General features: G+C 35.9%; 1 protein-coding gene across 7 annotated transcripts in view; it reads left to right on the top strand.

The window, feature by feature from the left end:
- Positions 1-13,423, top strand: part of TMEM161B (transmembrane protein 161B) — an 84,367-nt gene extending 70,944 nt beyond the window's left edge. For 4 of the 7 annotated variants that reach the window (XM_053912016.1, XM_053912024.1, XM_045197805.3 and 1 more), the window contains 3 exons: positions 3,540-3,714; positions 4,762-4,858; positions 6,017-7,300. In XM_053912016.1, coding sequence (XP_053767991.1) covers positions 3,540-3,714; positions 4,762-4,858; positions 6,017-6,294 — 550 coding nt within the window. In that variant the 3' untranslated portion in view covers positions 6,295-7,300. Of the gene's footprint in view, positions 1-3,539; positions 3,715-4,761; positions 4,859-6,016; positions 7,301-13,227 lie in introns of those variants that run through there. The other 3 variants (XM_053912020.2, XM_053912022.2, XM_053912021.2) reach the window with 3 other exon arrangements.
- The last annotated feature ends 6,143 nt before the right edge of the window (positions 13,424-19,566 follow it).

The raw sequence follows: 19,566 nt of genomic DNA on the forward strand, positions 1-19,566 counted from the left end.
CTTAATAAGTTTCCCTTTCACTGCTTTGCTTCATCAGAATTAAAATAGAAAACCTTGACTAGTCATTGACTCCACAGTATGCATTTTATATTATATATTTCTTTTAGATCCTGGTACAGATTTGTCTTTGAGTATGTAATCAATGATCACCATAACTTTCTTAAAAGTTAATCTTAATTGAACTAAGGAAGTATCCACAGAAGTCTTAATGTTGTTTCCCCATACAAGTAAGCCTTAATGGTAATTTTAACTTGACAGATTCACCAAGTGTTTAAAAATCAATCTCTCTCTCTCTCCTTCCAACCCCCCACTCCCCCTCTGGAGCATGCCCCTGCCTTTCCACTTTCTTCTTCCCTCAGGTGCATTACCTATGTCTGTCTCCTAAGCTCCAAAGGCCCTTCTTTTGCCTGTGTAACTTGTTTGCTGAGCCCACACAGCCCAGCTGGCTCACTTCTTCCACAGCTTACTTCTACTTCTGTAACTTTCTAAATAAACTTTTTCTTGTATTTGAAAAAAAGTAAAAAGTATATCCTAAGACTCCTAGGGTTCTAGACAAAATCTCAGAGAAACTTCTAACTCATATCTTTGGTGCTGAAGGCATTCCATCTTTCTTTGTAGTTTGATCATAGAAGTTGGATTTTACCCTCCTGTTATTCTCTGATACTATATTTGCCTTAGTTTAATTAGGAAAATAGCATTTATGATATATCCATCATATACCAGTTATTATGCTAGGTATTGATACTTTATATATTGTACCTCATTCTTACAGTAATTCTGTGTGTGATTGCTGTTTTCATCTCATTTTTCAGATTAAGTAATAGCCTCAGAAGTTAAATAATTTGACTAAAGTTATTCAGTCAGATTTGGTATATATAAAGCATTAGTGGTTATATCAACATTCATTTCCCACTTTCAGCCTAACTAAAGTTTGTGCAGGTTTTGGCGAAAACAATGCTTAATTGAAATGGGGATAATTTTTCCCTTGTGTAATTATTAAACTATAGGAAAAAATTGTTGTATGTGAAGACTGAGGATCCTTTTCCTATACTTTTGTTTTCTTTGTTCCATCCCCATTTCTGACCCTGTGCATATGCAATTCAAACAAAATTATAGCCTTGTCTCTGCTCCATTCTATTCTCCACTTGTCAGACCATTACATTAAATGATTAGACAGGTGATTTTTAATTTTTGTTTAAAATTCAAAGTTTATTTGATAGACTGAGAAAGAATGGCTACCCATCAATCAAAGAAAATGAGATGAAGAAGAAAGCAAGGGACAGGTTTTTCACCTGTTGCATGGACTAAATGGTTATGGAAAGGTCTTTCTTTGTAGTCAGAAGCAAAAATTGTTATAATGCTGTTTCAACCCCAAAATATATTTGAATTCATCCATGTGTTCTAATTTATCATCAAAAAAATAAAATGTGGGCAAACATTTTGTGTGTGCTTGTGACCTTGTAAGAAGAAAACCAAGAGAGAACATGTACAGAGAAACCTAGAATGACTTTAGGAATTTGGAGAAATGTCTTCTGCCTGCTCTTTACCTATGTATTTTATCCCAGCTCAGCCTCCTTCCTGAGATACCCCATTAGATCAACTTACCAAATCTTTATGAAGTTAATTAAATAATCTGAATTAGAAGGTACTAATTAATCACTATCATCCTAAATCCTGAACTCATAAACTGAGAAATATTTTTTTTGATTCACTGCTTTATTCTATTCCCTTCATTCCCATTATTTGTCACCCTCACAGTCTGCGTAATAGCTGTCTTCAGGACACTACCAGTCAAACCTCCTTGTTGTACAACTCCGGGGAACACAGTGTTGACTAGAGCAGGGGTCCCCAACCTCCAGGCTGTGGACCCGTACTGGTCCTGACCTGTTAGGAACCAGGCCACACAGCAGGAGGTGAGCCTGAATGTAATGCGTTTGAATCATCCCCAAACCATCCCCCACAGCTCTGTCCGTGGAAAAATTGTTTTCCACAAAACCAGTCCCTGGTGCCAAAAAGATTGGAGACTGCTGGCCTACAGGGCTGTGGATAGCCTTGCATCTGGTGTTCTATCAGTCTCAGATGACTATCTCCTTACTCTTATTGTTCAGTATAATGGAAATGTGTGGATAAAAATTTACTCCTTTATCCTTTCTAACCAACAGTGCTTTCCACAGGGATTTTTATATCCATGTGCACTTATGACCTTGTAAAAAGGAAACCGAAAGAGAGGAAACATAATAAAGCCTCTGTTCCATCCCCACTTCTGACCTCCATTTCATAAATGGTTCAGACAAAACTGTACACTTTCACATCTTCCCTGCCTTTTCTGTTTCCTGTACTGTCCTTCAACTTCATGTCCCTAGGCAACTTCTCCTATATTGTAGTTTTAGTTCCTTTTCTAGGCGCTTAAACTGGCAGAAGGAAGGGATGATAACAAGACCTGTTTTGGGGAAAAGTGTTGTGAAGTGTTTTACCTTTCTCCATGTGGTTTTTTAAAGTCAACCATTCTACCCTCCTGGTCTTAAAAATTTGAGAGAGACCCTCATATGTTCCACATCCTACCTGGCAGATCACTACACATTTCAACAGTCATATATTAAGTATCCAGTATGTGCTAGGATTAGCATAGATGCTCAGCATGGTCTAGTCATGACTTTCAAATTACAATATGATCCTTTATTAAAGCAGAAGTCATGGTATTTTATGAACATTAAACCTCAAAAGAACATCAGAAATTACCTCTTCTTTCTGAAGTCCTTTAAGGAACTCTCACCAGTAGTCTAGTTTCTGAAAAAAATGTTCTTAGAGCACAACTCACATATAGTCCTCACATATAGTGAGAAATTGCTTAGAAATTGAGCCAGCTTCAGCACATAGCAGGTTAAATGACTTGGAGAGGAATCTGAAGCATCATATTTCTTCATAATGTATCAGAACCTTGATTTTGCCAGTGACCCCAAACAGGAACTCAGCAGATGAAAGATCTTACTCAAATATATAGATGATCAGAGAAATCCTAACCATAAGACAGGGTGGGAGAAAAGTATGTTTACAGTTGTGAGTATACAAAACACAGCTTATTCTTGTATTGTTTATTAATTGTATTATTTTCCATCCGAACAACTGTAAACCTACTCTTGCCTGTAGATGAGTTGTTGACTTGATAGCTCCACAGTCTGTCTCCGGTGGTTTCCTTCTTTCTTTCTCCTAGCCTCCAGTTTAAGAGTACCCAGTTCTCTCTTCATTTCACAGCCAATTTTTTTTCCTCGTGGAGGAGGGTAGATAGAGAAAAGGATCCCAAGCACTGCTCTACATTTTGCTTTTAGATATCTGTTAGTACTTTACTGTCATGATACATTTGTCCATCTGGCTGTATTATGCAACTATGAAAGTATTACATAGGTAAGTCTACGGCAGAGCAGTATACTTCCGCTTTATACCTCCAGCTGTAGCTAAGTACAGGTTATGTGGTGAACATTAACTGACATGCTAGCATACTACGATCTTTGAGAGCACCATGTCAACTTTTTGATCTGTAGAATGACAGAAGCCACATTCGATACACTGCGACTCTGGTTGATAGTTCTGCTGTGTGCTTTGCGGTTGGCCATGATGCGTAGTCACCTGCAAGCCTACTTAAACTTAGCCCAGAAATGTGTGGATCAGATGAAGAAAGAAGCAGGGCGAATAAGTACAGTCGAGCTACAGAAAATGGTAAGTTTCATACTATAGTTCAAATGAAAAATAGCAAATACTATGTTATAAGAAAAAAGAATTTGAATTCCTTTAATAGCTTGTCATTTTGTTTTATAATATTTTATTGCAAATAAATGGGGTGATTTTATACAGACCTCAAAGAGACCCTGATTTTGCTGCTAAGTGAAGAAAGGGCTTTGATTCCTTTTCCTGCCTTGAGTACTTTTAAGTATCACGCAGTTGTGTGGTGTAGAGCTGTGGTGTGTCTACTGGTGCTCAAATGAAACCCCTAATTGATTTCAAAGACATTGCAATATGTTATCCAGCCTTTATGAATTAAAGCATAGGAAATATTAATTTAGCAACTACATTTATTCCATTGAATATTATTCTAAGAATTGAACATGAAACGTAAATATTTAACTTAGTGGGGATGCCAGAGAAGGAAAGTGCCGGGAATCCATCTACCATTATAGTGAACTGGACCTGTAACCTGTCATGTCTGTTTTTTTAAAGAGATTTGGTATTAGAGCTCCTGTTATTGACTCTCATTTATCAATCAGGAGTGTTTTTCCTTTTATATATTTTCCTACTCTATAATTTAACCTCAGTCGAATATGCTCATTGAAGATGGGGAGTTAGTGTTTCTATTCGGGAAGGATTTATGCTCGTATTTGACTCTGCCTGTTACTGTTACTTAGTTTGATTTTTTTTTTTTAGGTGTCTGTCTTTAGAGATTTTATCATTTTGTTTTATATTTGAAATGTAAGTGTATACCATTTGAATTTTAGTGGTTATTTTTTCCAATTTATATTAATCACTTAAGAACTTTTTTAAGGAAATTATTTTAATATTTTTATATTTTAAAAAACTTATCTTCAAACAGCCTTTCTGAAGTCAGTTTGGGGGCATTTATAATGAAGTACAAACTTACTACCATTTAGCTTCTTTTCCAAGAAAAGATTATTTATCTTTTAAACAATTCAGTTTGACAGTTATTTGGAAGTGTAATTCACTCATGGCATGTCAGCTATCCTAGACACTTAAGAATGTTGTTGGTTGCAGGTGGCTCGAGTCTTTTATTACCTATGTGTCATTGCACTGCAGTATGTGGCACCTCTGATTATGCTGCTTCACACAACCCTGCTGTTGAAAACGCTAGGTAGGCCTGCCCTGGCAACTGGGAACGTGTTGTTTTACTCTCTGCCTATTAATAAAAATGCATCCTGTTACCTACAAATAAATATGCCTCTTAATAAAGTTGTTTCTTTAAAAGTTTGAACAGGAAACATGGGAAATTTTTACCTTTAGAAGTTGATGCCTCATTTTACGTCTGAAAACTCAGGTCCATGTAGTTTTATGTTACGCTTTACTTGTTTAAGTTGAATACTGAAGGTTAATTCCTAAATTTACTGAATAACTTCAGTGAGCACTATTGATCTTATTTTGTGTTATAAAAGGTCTACTTAAGGTTTTGTTAGAACTTAACATTTAAATTTTTACAAGGTACTTGTAAACTTATATGAATTACAAAATCCTTTGGTGAGTTCTACTTCTTAGATAACTTATGTTGCAAGAGTGAAGATGTCTCTGTGGAAGACAAAGTTCTCCTCTAAGTCTGTTTACTAAGTATCCAGTCCCTGTGTAGGGTTCAAGAACTATCCATTATTGTAGTGATCATTTTCCTTGGTGCCCAGTGTGGGGGGTTAAGAAGGTAAATGAACTAAAAGTATTATTTGGGTTGGCATAGTAGACCACAGAGCTGATGATAGATGGAAATTTTAGGAATCTCTCAAACAAAGGAATAGCTCAATTGTAAATTATGTGATTCATATCCTATCCAACATTGGAAAGTATGTGATGAAAAAATTTCTAGAAGCTATTAATAGTCTCTCACGTTGAAATCGTAGATAGTTTCTGAGAAAGAAATTTATTCTGATGTTCTAGAGGAAGAAAAGATTTCTAAGAAGTTATTGAATCTGTCCCTGTCACTCCAGTAGAGGTAGTTGATTCATGTATTATATAAGGAAAAATGTTTTTATTATTTTAAAAGATTTTAGTGCAGTTATTAAAAGTAAATTAGACTTGTAGCTTTCAGTTGTACTTTTACTGATGAGGCCAGATGTAGTGTGGTCAAGTTAAATGAATTTTTTCCAAGATGTTGAAAGATTATTATTTTACTTTATTTTTAACATAAAATAATTTATCGTGCCACTAAAATTCTTGTTCTTAATTCCATATATAAGTTAAAGAACTTACTATTTTTAATACGCTTTGGAATCAGTTACTTTTCAAGTTTTACTTGTCTTGAATTTTCTAGGTAATCATTCCTGGGGCATTTATCCAGAATCTGCCTCTACCTTGCCAGTGGATAATAGTCTACCCTCCAGCTCTGTTCATTCAGAATTACCATCTGCTGATGGGAAGATGAAGGTAACTGTTACACAAATTACAGTGGCACTGAGCAGCTTAAAAAACATTTTCACCCCTCTGCTCTTTCGAGGACTTCTGTCTTTTCTTACCTGGTGGATTGCTGCTTGTCTCTTTTCTACAAGCCTTTTTGGGCTTTTCTATCACCAGTATCTCACTGTGGCATGAATCCCAGTTAACAAAAAAGGATATCCAAGTCACACTTTGGATTCGAATATTTGTGCCCTTGAAGGACTGACAAAAACCAGAAGAAAGCAAATACAAAGGAAAAAAGGAACGTATCAGAATATCTTGTTTGAAATGCTTCCTCTGTGTTCTCAGGGTGAATTAATGGGTTAATATGTAAAATTACAGAATAGATTGCTAAGTGCTATACTGTGGCATTGGAAATTTTAACTCCTTGTATTAACTGATATGAGAGGGCTATCTAGAAGGGTAATACATCTGATTACCTTGGTTTACAGAAAGCTCTGAAACAGTCTTTGAAACTTTTCATGTGACTCCAGTTATTGATTGCTCTTAATGGTATTAAGGTACTGTTAATACTCATGTGGCTGCCTGTAGAACACTCTTTAAACTGAGCCATGTTCCATAGGAGGTAAAGGAGCTAAAAGTTGCTTCTGCTGGTATTACTCACTCTTCCAACAACAGTAACAGAAAACCCAACAGAAGGGAAGAGAATAGTTACTGTATATTACAGTAAAGAAAGCTGCATAGTAATTTTAAATTTTAATGGAGATGTACATGCTTAATATCTACAAGTACTACTACTTGAGAGTAGCAAGAATATTGTTTTACAATGGACTCTGTACAACTTGAGGGGTCTCATAAAATGACTGGCTATAAGAACATTTGTAATCTTGCTGTTAGATGTGGGCCTCCCATATTTTATTTTATTGTATGATCCTAAATAGTTCTTTTTAATAATTAAAAATATTTATCAATATTGATCAGAATTTTAAAAAATTACTTTGTAATCCTGCTGACTACCTGTATATATTGTATATATTATATATTAAATATATAATATATTGAGATTATAAAAGATGAAAATATTGGATCCTCATAATGTTTTAAGTTGCTGAATGTATGTTAAAACATTATTGAATGAGATGTATTTGTATCTAGAGATTTTTCTTTTTGGAATGAAATTAAAATACATTTTGAAAGTTTATTTGAGCACTCAATTTATTTGTGTTGCCTATGTGAGAGTGGTTATAGTTTATAAATACTTAGGTGATTTCTCCCAAATGAAATTTTTTTTTCTGTCAGTTTCAAAAATCAGACTCTTTCCACTCTGAACTAATCTGGGGGTATCATTTAAATTCATGCTAAATAGGACTGATTTTGTGTTTGTAGTGCCTAGAATTAGAAATGTTAAATTTGTATTTTATAGTTCAGAAATTGAGGTGATTTGATTGAAAAATGTAAAATAAAAATAAAATTAATAAAAAGTTGATTTAAAAAATAGTAAAATTCTTTATAATGCTTTTTACATCTAAAACCCAAAGGGAAGGGTTACAGTTACAAAGGGAATGAATTTAGATAAACAGATTTGTTTTTTCTAACAAATACTAGAATTTATAAATAAATATCCTTCCATATAACTGTCTTTTAGAGGCTATATATTATGTTTTAGTGCTATTGTTACTATTGAAAGCAGTGTTGAAAATTCTTTTGGAATTACTTGCAAAGTGTGTGGTTCACTTTTATTTTAATAATCTCAATACAGCAAATTTCTGTATTTAGGTATAGATTAAATATTTTAGAAATAGCAAATAGCTAATATTTTAAAAGACTGAATAATAAGTGCCTAAGTTGGGTAAAACTCTTTCGTTGAAATGAATTGTGGATATAGCCTAAAGACACTCCATGTGTATTTTCAAAAGAAGCAGTCCATATATATCTTGAAATATATTAGCATCAGTAAAATAAGTAGCTTATAATAAGATTATAGCAAAGCATAACATTTATTTTGTATATGAAACTTCTCACATGTTGGACTTGAAAAGAATCTTACCTGGTGTAACCATTCTTACTTTAAAGAACTAGTGTACATTTGAAAAATTAATAAAGTTATTGTTTTGAGTTTCAAAGATTACATAATGGATTTTTTTGAGGGGGGGAAGACATAGAATTTTAAAATACTATTGATTCACTCTTTTTAAATTTGAATTCTCCCTTAGTATACTGGTTTTACACAAGCTGAGCATTAATTTAAGTAATGGGCTTGGTTTAGTTCTTTTTTTTTTTTTTTAATTTCAGTCTTTCAAAGCAAATTAGAAAAGAAAGATGATTATAACTACTAACTGGTTTATTTATGCATTTTGTCTTTCTACCAAGAATTATGTTGTTTAAGTGTAAAAGGGTTTGTACTTCATGTAAACCAAATAATATTTTTAATTGAGATAGAATTGACATATAACATATTAGCTTAAGGTGTACAGCATAATTATTTGATATATGTATATATTGCAAAATGATTCCAAATAATATTTTAACAGCCTGAATTAGAATTTAGTAGAATTCTTTTTTTTTTTAATTATATTATATTGATTATGCTATTACACTTGTCCTGATTTTTTCCCTTTGTGCTCCTCCACCCAGCACCCCCCACTTCCTCAGGCAAATTCCCCACCACTGTTCGTGTCCATGGGTCATGTATATAAGTTCTTTGGCTACTCTGTTTCCTATACTGTACTTTACATACCATGGCTATTCTGTAACCACCTATTTGTACTTCTTGATCCCCTCACCTCTGTGCCCATCCTCCCTCATCTTCCTCCCATCTGAGTGAATATCAGAATGCTCTCCTTATCCGTTATTCTGTCTTTGTTCTTGTTTGCTTAGATCGTTTTTTAGATTTAGTTGTTGATAGATACGTATTTTTTACCATTTTATTGTTCATAATTCTGATCTTTTTCTTAAGTAAGACCCTTTAACATTTCATATAATCATGGTTTGGTGATGATGAACTCCTTTAGTTTTTTCTTGTCTGGGAAGCTCTTTATCTGTCCTTCCATTCTAAATGATAGCTTTGCTGGGTAGGGCAATCTTGGTTGTAGGTCCCTGCTCTTCATGACTTTGAATATTCCTTGTCAGTCCCTTCTAGCCTGCAAAGTTCTTTTTGAGAAATAAGCTGACAGTCTTATTGGAACTCCCCTGTAGATAACTAACTTCTTTACTCTTGCTGCTTTTAAGATTCTATCTTTACCTTTAACGTTTGGCATTTTAATTATGACATGTCTTGGAGTGGGCCTCTTTGCATCCAGCTTGTTTGCAGCTCCCTCCTTTGTGGTTGCTGGACTTGCATGTCTATTTCCTTCACCAAATCAGGGAAGTTTTCTTTCACTATTCTTTCAAATAGATTTCCAGTTTCTTGCTCTTTCTCTTCTCCTTCTGGCATCCCTATGATGTGAATGTTGGAACTCTTGAACTTGTCTCAGAGGCTACTTATACTATTTTCATTTTATTGGATTCTTCTTTATTCTTGTTCTGATTGGTTGTTTTTTGCTTCCTCATGTTTCAAATCATTGATTTGATTCTTGGATTCATCCACTTTATTGTTGTTTCCCTGTAAATTGTTCTTCATTTCAATTAGTGTATCCTTTGTTTCTGACTGGATCTTTTTGTGCTGTTGTGGTCCTCACTAAGTTCCTCAAGCATCCTTATCATCAGTGTTTTGAACTCTGCATTTGATAGATTGCTCACCTCCATTGCATTTAGCTCTTTTTGTGGAGTTTTCATCTCTTCTTTCTTTTGGGCCGTGTTTGTCTCCTCATTTTTGCTCCCTCCCTGTGTTTGTTTCTATGTATGAGGTAGAGATGCTTTGACTCCATGTATTGGTAGTGTGGCCCTAATGTAGTAGGTGTCCTCTAGGGTCCAGTGGCACAGCCTCCCCTATCACCCAGGCTGGGTACTAGAGGTGCCCCCTTCGTGTGAGCTGTATACACCCTCTTGTAGTTGAGCCTTGATGGCTGTTGGCAAGTCAGTTGGAGTGATTTACCCAGGCCAGTCAGCTGCAAGGACTGGCTGTGACCACTGACTATCAACCTTTGACTTCCATGGAGGATCAGCTGTGCAGGGATAGGGTGGTGGTGCTCTTAATTGATCTGTAGCTGTGCACTGGGTGCGCTGGCCCTGGGGTTCCCAGGTGGTGCAGGCCAAGGTCAGCCATCACCTGTGTTCTGCCTGGCGCCACCCTGCCTGAGCTGTAGAGCAATGTGAGATGGCTGCTACTTGTGCTGGGCTTAGAGATTTCCAGGCCAAGCCAAGCTCTGAATCTAGGCTGGCTGCTGCTAGTGCCTGGCCTTGGGGCTCACTAAGGCCAGCTGGGTGGGATGGAGTCTCAGTGGATCTCCCAGGCAGGTCAAACAGTGTTAGCCAGGTTGATGGAGTCTCAGATATGGCACCAGCTTGCCAGCTCTGGCTCTGTCAGGGGGAAGGTTTAGAAAAGGAACAATGGCCTCTGCTCACCTTGATGCTGTACACTTCATTTTCTCCCTGTGTGCCTCTGGTGCCTTTGAAGCTGCTACCCCGGTGCTGGAACACATACAGAGTGAGTCTGAAGAGGTTTGTCTGTGTGGTTTCATTAAGAGGAACTTCTTGAGACTCCAGAATTTCTTCCACCGACTTAATCCCCTCTGGTTTTTGCAGTCAGAAGTTGTGGGGACTTATATTCCAAGCACTGGAACCCTGGGCTGGGGAGCCTGGTATGGGGCTGTGACTCCTCGCTCCAGAGATATCCCTCCCAATTTTTTTCCACCGCATGCTGGCATGGGACCAGCCCATTCCACATCTGCACCTTTCCTACCTGTCTGGATGGATGTGGTTTCTTTAATTCTGTAGTTGTCAGACTTACATTCAACTTGATTTCATAGTTGTCAGACTTACACTCAATTTGGTTTCTGTTGGTTCTGATTTACAGTTCTATATTTTAGGTGTAATTTTGATGTGGTTGTGCAAAGAGGCAAGCCGTGTCTGTCTATGCTGCCATCTTGATGGGAAGTCTTGCTTGGTAGAATTCTTTGATTTTTTATATTAGAGTCTAGTCAAAGTAATATGCTTCAATGGAGAGTTACTTTTATGTATTTTTTTCTAAATTAACTAGGAATCCTTACAATCTTAGTTTGTATGATGTGTAGAAGTTTATTTGATAATTTGTTCATTTCTCCTTCCCCTCCCTGCCCACTGCACTATAAAAATCAAAATTCTATTCTCCCTCCTACCCCCTTCGTTTGTCTGAAATGAAAAGCATATAATTTTATCCTACTATCCATGTGCATATTAATTATCTTTGGTATTTTCCCTAGAATTCCTGTTGCTGTATATAAATGACTAGTGCATTGAAGTACAATGGGCTTATTGTCTTATTGTTTCTGATATAAATACCATTGATAAAATACTGGCATTTCCTCTTGAGTTATGATTCAGAAAAGATATTCATCCATTAATGGAATTGATAGGTCCAGGAAGCAATAAGTAGAATTCATTATGAAATCTATAATTGGAACTTCACTGGATAGATTTTATTCTTTCAAATGAAAAATTAAATTCTTAGTACTGTAAAGCATAGGTCTCAGTGTTCTCTGAATTCATATATACTTTGTGAGCCATCTCATAATTGAAAATGTTCTATCATGGTATATCACTCTATTCAGCAAAATAAAGCTAAGTGATTTTTGAATGTGGATCATCTTGTGTCTTCACAGAGCTTTAGGTGGTGTGAAGAATCAGACTTGAACATACTTATGATCCTAGAGCTTGAACCCAGTGTCTCAAATAGTCATACAGTATCATCCTTTAACTCCCACTCCTCTCACCTTGGTGTACAGCTGAGATGGTTCTATGCCGTGAATACTCTAACATGAACACTAAGGATGGTCAAAAGGCTAATGTTAATCTTTATCTTTTTTAAAATGGTAAATGTTTTCACCTATTTTTTGTTTGCTTTGTAAGAAAAAAGAAAGACCAGATACAGCTTGTCCATGTGCTCATCTTCTCTTACTAAGGGACTCCTTTGAGCTACAAACCGTATGTGTTGGGTGGGCCTATCTCTAATGGGTCAGATGGTTCTATTTTTCTATACCATTTTTGTTGTTGTTTTTCAACTACACATGTTATTCCCCTCCTGTCTCTCATTTGGCAAAATACTTCATTTTCAAAAACGAAGTAGCAGCATAATTCAATAGAATGTTAAGACTGAAGAAACATCTCATTCCATTTCTCCCTATATAATAAGCTACTTTTTGTACTTACTAGGATTCAACCCATACTAATAATGGAACTGAATTATCACTGTTGCCTCAGTTTGGTCATGTTCAATAAACACTTTACATTATGTGTAAGGCTCTGTGTATTTCTAAATCAGCTATCAATTTCTGTTGGTGTTAGCATGAGAAAAATGGAATAGCTATTTTTTGGCTTCAGGGTTAAAATTACGTCACAAAGAATGCATTCTCTAGAAAAAATTTTGTACTCATTTTAGTATTTGTTTAAAAAAATATTTGCATGCCTATAATGTTCCAAAGACTGCCCTAGGTTCAAGAGTGAACAAAACCTCAAAATCCCTGCCCTCCGGGAACTTGAAATCTAGTGGGGGAATGCAGATGCTAAATAAAGGTAAATATGAGTCAAATATAGGACATACTAGATACTGGTAAGATCTCATAAATGGAAGGTGGGGGCAGCCAGGAAAGGCAGAATGCCAAGTTGGATGATAGGGATAAAATTAAAATTTTCACTACAGGATCACAAGAAAGCCTCACTGAGAAGGTGATTTTTGAAGGAAATGAGGACCATCACACTGTTTTTTTCTTATATTACTATGGTGCATTGGTCAACAAAACACCGTGATTGCTTGGAATCTGCTAGTGTTGAGGTCACTAAAGGAATTTTTTAAAAGATGGACAGTATTACATATTCCTATATTTGTTGGTTTATTTTACAGGAAGGATTGTGGTCATTGGATTAAGTGCTGTTCATTTGCTAATAAATAGTATACATGTAACAAATATAATCTCACAAGTCCACTTTTATATTTTCTCTGTGAAGTGCTTTTTAAATTAATGTGGACTTTTTTTACATCTTGTTTTATTTCAGTAGACCCTTTAAAGACTCAAAAGGATCTCAGAGGAGTTGGAAGACCCTAGAGCAATACAGCGTGTCCATTTGGCAGGCAGAATTTACCCGCCATTCCTTAATCTGTCAGATAATCTGTTAAACCAAGGTAATAACACAGAGGGTAACATGGCTGGGGACCAATTATGACAACATCAGCATTTTAAATGTATGGCACAATTTGAGTATATTAAATACCCATTGCCAAAGTAGTATAAATGAGTGAGATGTGTTTTTTAAAGTAGTGCTCTACAAAAATTAGCTTTAGCATTATTTTATTTGGAATTCATTTTTAGTGTTATTCTACAGTAAAACAACTTATATGTATGAACAGAAAATTCTAAAAGACTAAACAAATGAAACCATTTTAGAATTACTCCAAATAAGTAGCAATGACAAGATATGGGAATTACTATAGTTGTGTTTATGTGTATATTTACTTGTTTTTTCATCTCTATTTTTAAGTTTCTTAAAGCATAAAATGTAATTTTTCCACATATTTAAATTTATATTATTAGAGTAAGTGACCCACATACCTATTTTGGATAAGTGGATAATGTCTAAAGTTGATCATCTGTCAACTGAATAGTCTATTGAAACCAAATATCAACATCAGAGAAAGAACTAAGTTATAGAAACCAAAAAATTTTATTTAAATTTTTAATCATTAAAATTTCTTATTAATTTTTAAAAATTTAGTAGTAAAATATTAAAAAGCAGTATTGCAACACTAAGGAAAACAGTCATTTCAACAGTTGGCACTAGATTAATTAGATATCCACGTGTTTAAAAATGAGCCTCAATCCCCACATCATACTATACACAAGAAGTAATTCAAAGGTGACTATGTGCCTCATTGTAAAAGCTAAATCCATAAAGGTTTATAGTATAAGCAATAACCGTAAAATTTACTTTATTAATAAAAGATCTCATAGAAATTAAAAGCTTCTACTCATCTAAAACACCTGTTACCAAAATAAAATATCACAGCTTGAGATAGAATATTTGCAAAGCATGAGACAAAAGCCTTGTTCTGGATATATATAAAAAATGACCAAAAAAAAAAAAGATTGAAGAATGAGCAAGAAATTCAGAGACACTTCAGAGCTGGCAAAAAAGCACAATAAAAGATGCCCAACTTCTAGCAATCTTGATACGGCTATCCTTATTACAGTTTTCTTTTATTCTTATACTAGTTTATTGAGGTCCTTAGATCACTGGGTTTGGGTTTTTATCCCAGATTGAGTTAAACACTGACTAATTTTTCCATCCTGAGGAAGGAAGTAGAAAAGCAGTTGCAGTATGTTCCTGGATTTTACAGTAATTTTTGACAGCTCTGTCTGCAGAATAATGTGTTGAAAGAAAAGGGTGGTAGATTCTTAAAAGTTAAAATGGTTACATAAAATATTAAGTAATGGCCCTGACCTGTGTGGCTGTTGGTTGAGTGTCACCCCACAAAGCAAAAGGTCGCCAGTTCCATGCCTGGGTTTCAGGTTCTGTCCCTGATCAGGGCGTGCATGAAAGGCAACTAATGGATGTTTCTCTCTCACACGGATGTTTTTCTCCCTTTCTTTCTCCCTCCTATCCCCTCTCTCTAAAAAGAAATAAGATACTTTTAAAAATAAAATATTAAGTAATAGTACTAATTGTATTAAGCATAAAAAGCTTTGTAATTATACAATCAGACATATGCAGTAAATTTGATTATCCTTTTTTTGCCTCTTGATTATGCTTGAGAATATTAAAGTTCTTGGCAGAATTATAGTGGATTTCAGTTTGAGCATTTTAAGTAGAACACTTTCTGGTCTTGTCATTCCACTTGAGAGTTTAGAAGTACCATATTTATAGTTCTTCAGCTGTATTTGTTGCTGACTTGTAAAGCAATTTAAAAAGATTTTTGTCTGTTATTAAATTGAATTTGTCCCCCAATTCATTGACAGTCTATTCATTTTCTTTCCAGTTTATTTTTCTCCTCTCTGTTTCATTTTGGATAGGAGACCTAGGGAGATAGTTTGGATTCTTTTGAGGCTTGCCTTGAAGATGAGAGCTAATTTTGACCCACTACTGAAGAAATACCCTTCTGCGTACTTGAGCAATGCCCCACTTACTGGAAAGTTTTCTCATTTTGGCTGGTGTGTCTTCCCACCACTCTGAGTCCTGCAGATTGTTCTGGCTGTTTCTTTCGAGTGGTTCCTTCTCCAGCATTGGGTAATCTCAAGATGCATCTACTGATCAGAATTCTAATCTTCAGAGCTCGTTCTCTACATCTCTCCTCTCTCATACTCTTCTTTCCACCAGATTCTCAACTCCAGGAGACCACTGGGCTCGGTTTCAGATTCTGCTATGGCTTGGGTACTTCAGTCAGAAAGCCGGAGCAATCAAGAGTTCACCTCATAGTTTTCCTTCTTTCAGGGGTCACTGTTCTGTGCTGCCTGGTCAGTATCTGAAAAATTATTTATGGACTTTGTCCAGTTTTTTAGTTCTGTAAGACAGAAGACAATATCCAGTCCCTATAACTTCACCTTGGCTAGAATTGCAAGGTCCCAGCCTCAGGTTTTAACTTCTCACTAGACACTTTTTGTGCCCCAGCAAGTCTGTTCCGAGACAGGTTTCCATTCACTTACTATTTGAAAAGATGTGTCATTGAACATCCTTTATCAGGGACATGCTAATTAAAATCACAGTGAGATACCGCTGTATGCCCACTGGAGTGGCTAAAATTAAAAACTCTGACACCAAAATGTTCACAAAGATCTGAGGCAACTGGAACTTTCAAACTTGGTGAGTTCCACTTTGTGGTACAGCCACATCGGAAATGATAAAATCACTTTATAAAAAGTTCTAGTGGTTTCTTGTAAAACTAAAAATATAATTAGCCAAAACCCCAGCCATTCTATACATGTTTACCCAAGTGAAATAAAAACACATTCACAAAAAAGACTTGTTAATATTTATAGCAGCTTTATGCATAATAGCCCCAGACTGGAAATAGCCCAAGCGTCCATCAGTAGTAGAACAGACAAACACACTAGTATGTGTGTATAGTGGAATAGTACTCAGGATAGTAATACAAACACAGTGACTTTCTTACAAAGAGTATAGTATGGAAAGAGGGGAATAACCTTACAGTGGAGAATCCTGACAAGGGACCAGGATTATCGTCAACAGTAAGTGATGAGAACGCCACTTGACCTCAGTGGTTTTCCTCCCCAAACCCTTAACACCAGTCTAATCGTGAGGGAAACGTCAGAAAAATGGCAGTTGAGAGACATTTTGCAAAATACCTGACCAGTACTTCTCAAACGTTTAAGAATTATCAAAAAAAAAAGTTTTTTTAAGGAAATTCTGAGAAACAGCCTAGAGAAGACTAAGGAGACATAATGACTAAATGTAATGTGTTATCCTAGATGGGATCTGAAAGGAAAAAAGGACATTAGGTAAAAACTAAGAAAATTTGAACAAAATATTGGTTTATTAGTTGTGATAAAGGTGCCATACTATAAAGTAAGACGGGTATGGGTATATAAAGCTCTCTGGTCTATGCAGTTTTTCTGTACTTCCAAGGCTATTCTAAAAGGAAAAAATTGAAAAAAAAATACATGTGAAGTTTTATCTACAGGTTATTAAAATTAAGTAAATATTGGTCTCCAGGAACGCTCAGTGAGTTAGAACAGAACTTAGAGGTTCTGAATGTCATGCAGTATTTGCTCTTCTGTAGCAAGATAAGAAGAATAGGACATGTTTTCCTGAAGCTAAATTGATTAAAGGATTTTTCTTTATTCTAAGGTTGTTTCTGCAGTTTGTGATATTAAAATATCTTTTGCTTTGCAATTATACTAATAGGTTTGGGGTGCTACTATACTACAATAAAATGTTGATCATCAAGCCTTGAAAAGAAGTCAGAGAGCCAACACTTCCTTTACCAATTCAGTTCCTGAAAACTCGCAGAAATTTGTTCCTCCTGCTCGGTAGAGCCAAAATACTATCGCTTTATGATGTTTCTCTTAAAACACCTCTACGTATTTTTAAACGTTTAGATGGGTTCCTGATACTTTCTGTCACCCTTGAGCAAAGGAAATAAAAGCAGAATAACCTGGTAAAATAAAAGCAAAAGTTTCCCAGTCTCTGGCATCCAGTGTTAAGAGGAAATGCTAGGATTTTCCAAAGTTCAGAATCCAAGAAGAGAACTCATCAATTGTTTTCCTTTCATTGAGGTAAAAAAAAAAAGAAGTCCTTCAGGGCCATGGATTCACAAGGTGAGTGGTAGAAATCTGTTCGTAATGGAACCCAAAAAGATTCGTCTTGGGTTTGTTTTAGGGTAGAGTGAGCTGGGATGTTTTCTTCTAGATTACAAGAGTTGGAAGTTCCACATCTGAGGTTATGGGAAGTAATTTAAACCTCCATCAACTTCTACAACAGCTATTTCCCTGTGTGGTAACAGTTACATTAAAAAAGCAAGGCAAAGTTCCAACTGTTCTCATTGATAGTCATAGCTCTATAAAATAAGTGTATGTTTCAGTGATGTGTATCCTTCATTGAAATGTGCATTAGTTTTCCCAGCAAACATCTAGTGGTTACTGTTTGCCACTATAACGTGTGCTGTGCATTTAAATGTGAGCAAGAGAGTCTTTGCCCTAAAGTGGCTCAACTAGTTCAGAGAAATGGTTGCCATACAATGTGCTTTGTTAAGGATTAATGCACATTTCATTTTTAGAGAGAACTTTATGAAGGACAAAAGCTCCCTTGAAAGTTGGAGTTCGTGTAGTTGAATGGCTGAATGTTAAGAAATCGAGAAGCTAGAAGTTAAAATTACACTTAACATTAAGAGTAAAAAGGGAGTGACTTCAAACTTAGCAATTGGAAAAATACTGAAAGGAAAAGGTGTATGCCAGAGTCATAGATACAGGGATAGCAGTATGAAACACTATTTGAACCACTATTTTAGAAGCCTGGGGATCTGGATTATAAACTTCTTTGAGCAGGGTTCCTCATTCATAAGATGAAAGGGGAAAAAATAGAGGGTCTGTCTCAGAGTCTCTCCTGAAACCCTTTATCTCTGTAGTTGCTAATGAAACACAAAGCAGAAAACACAAAGTATAGAGCATTCATTTAACTAGAGACAAAGCTGGGGAGCCTAAGAGGGTTCAGATTACAGACAGTGGAGGGAGGGATGAGTTCTGTCCTGCAGAGAGAGGCAATCTTAACAGCAGAGACCACAGTCAGCCCCCAGGCAAACGCTATGTGATGATTTCAGAAGATAATTATTTGCTACTAGGCAAAATGAAGAAAGGCGGAGCAGCTGTTTTCTTGGATCTCTTCCAATTTTAATAGTCTCTGCAAAATTTGCAGTTAAGATGGCTGACTCAAACTCAGAATTCCCTTGGTTGCACTGCTCCTGAGGTTGGGTGGTATTGGAGTGGCTGGGAAATCCAGCCAAGGGAATTCAAATTACAGGCACATGTTACTCAGGTTTTGTGAGGTATGTTTATGTATTTTGCTGTCACTCCTGTATAGAACTGACTTCTAGAATATACCTAACTCCCATGGTGTCGACTCATCCAGCATCATGTCATGAGATGCTGGGCCAGAGATATATCACCTAATAAAATTTCTTTTATTTTGTGATGTCTGTATATTTTCAATGTTGTAATGGTTGTTATATTTGATGTGGCTCTTAAGTTGCTATTTATTTTTAACATAATTTTATATACATAACTATATATATTTTCTTGAAAGGAGTCACCCAATTGTTTGTTTCAGGATCCACAAAACCCGAATGTGTCCATGTTTAATTCATCTCTTGGGGCTTAAACACATTCTCCTGTCTGTTCCAATAATCAGTTAGTTAAACAGACAAACAATAAATTTGTCCATCTGGCTGCCGGTGCAGAGAAGTACAAGGAGGTAAAGTTTTTATTTCACATTTAGACATACATTATCTTTAAAAAGTAACTGCCGGATTGAAGTGATGTTTTCACCTGTATGAGTTTCATTTATGTGTAACCAGTTATTCCAAAATCCTGTCTGACAACCATATAGTTCATTTTTTGTTTGGTGTTGAGAGAGGAAGACAGGCACAGGAATAGTTCTAGAGATGAGGATTCGTTGTCACCCAGGAGGTGAGTAGGGCAGAGGAGGCTGAGAACATAGAAAGCCTTGTCCAACCACGTTCCTATTTACCATCAGCCTGACAGAGAAGCTGTGGACAAAGAAACCGTTGCTTACTAGTCAACTTTTAAATGTAGCTTCCAGTGACCCTAGAAGCTAGGCTGTTTTTCAGGAAGCTGCCTCCAGAAACACATAGCAAGATCACTGAAAAAT

This window comes from Desmodus rotundus, chromosome 1, assembly GCF_022682495.2.
Source record: "Desmodus rotundus isolate HL8 chromosome 1, HLdesRot8A.1, whole genome shotgun sequence".
Lineage (NCBI taxonomy): Eukaryota > Metazoa > Chordata > Mammalia > Chiroptera > Phyllostomidae > Desmodus > Desmodus rotundus.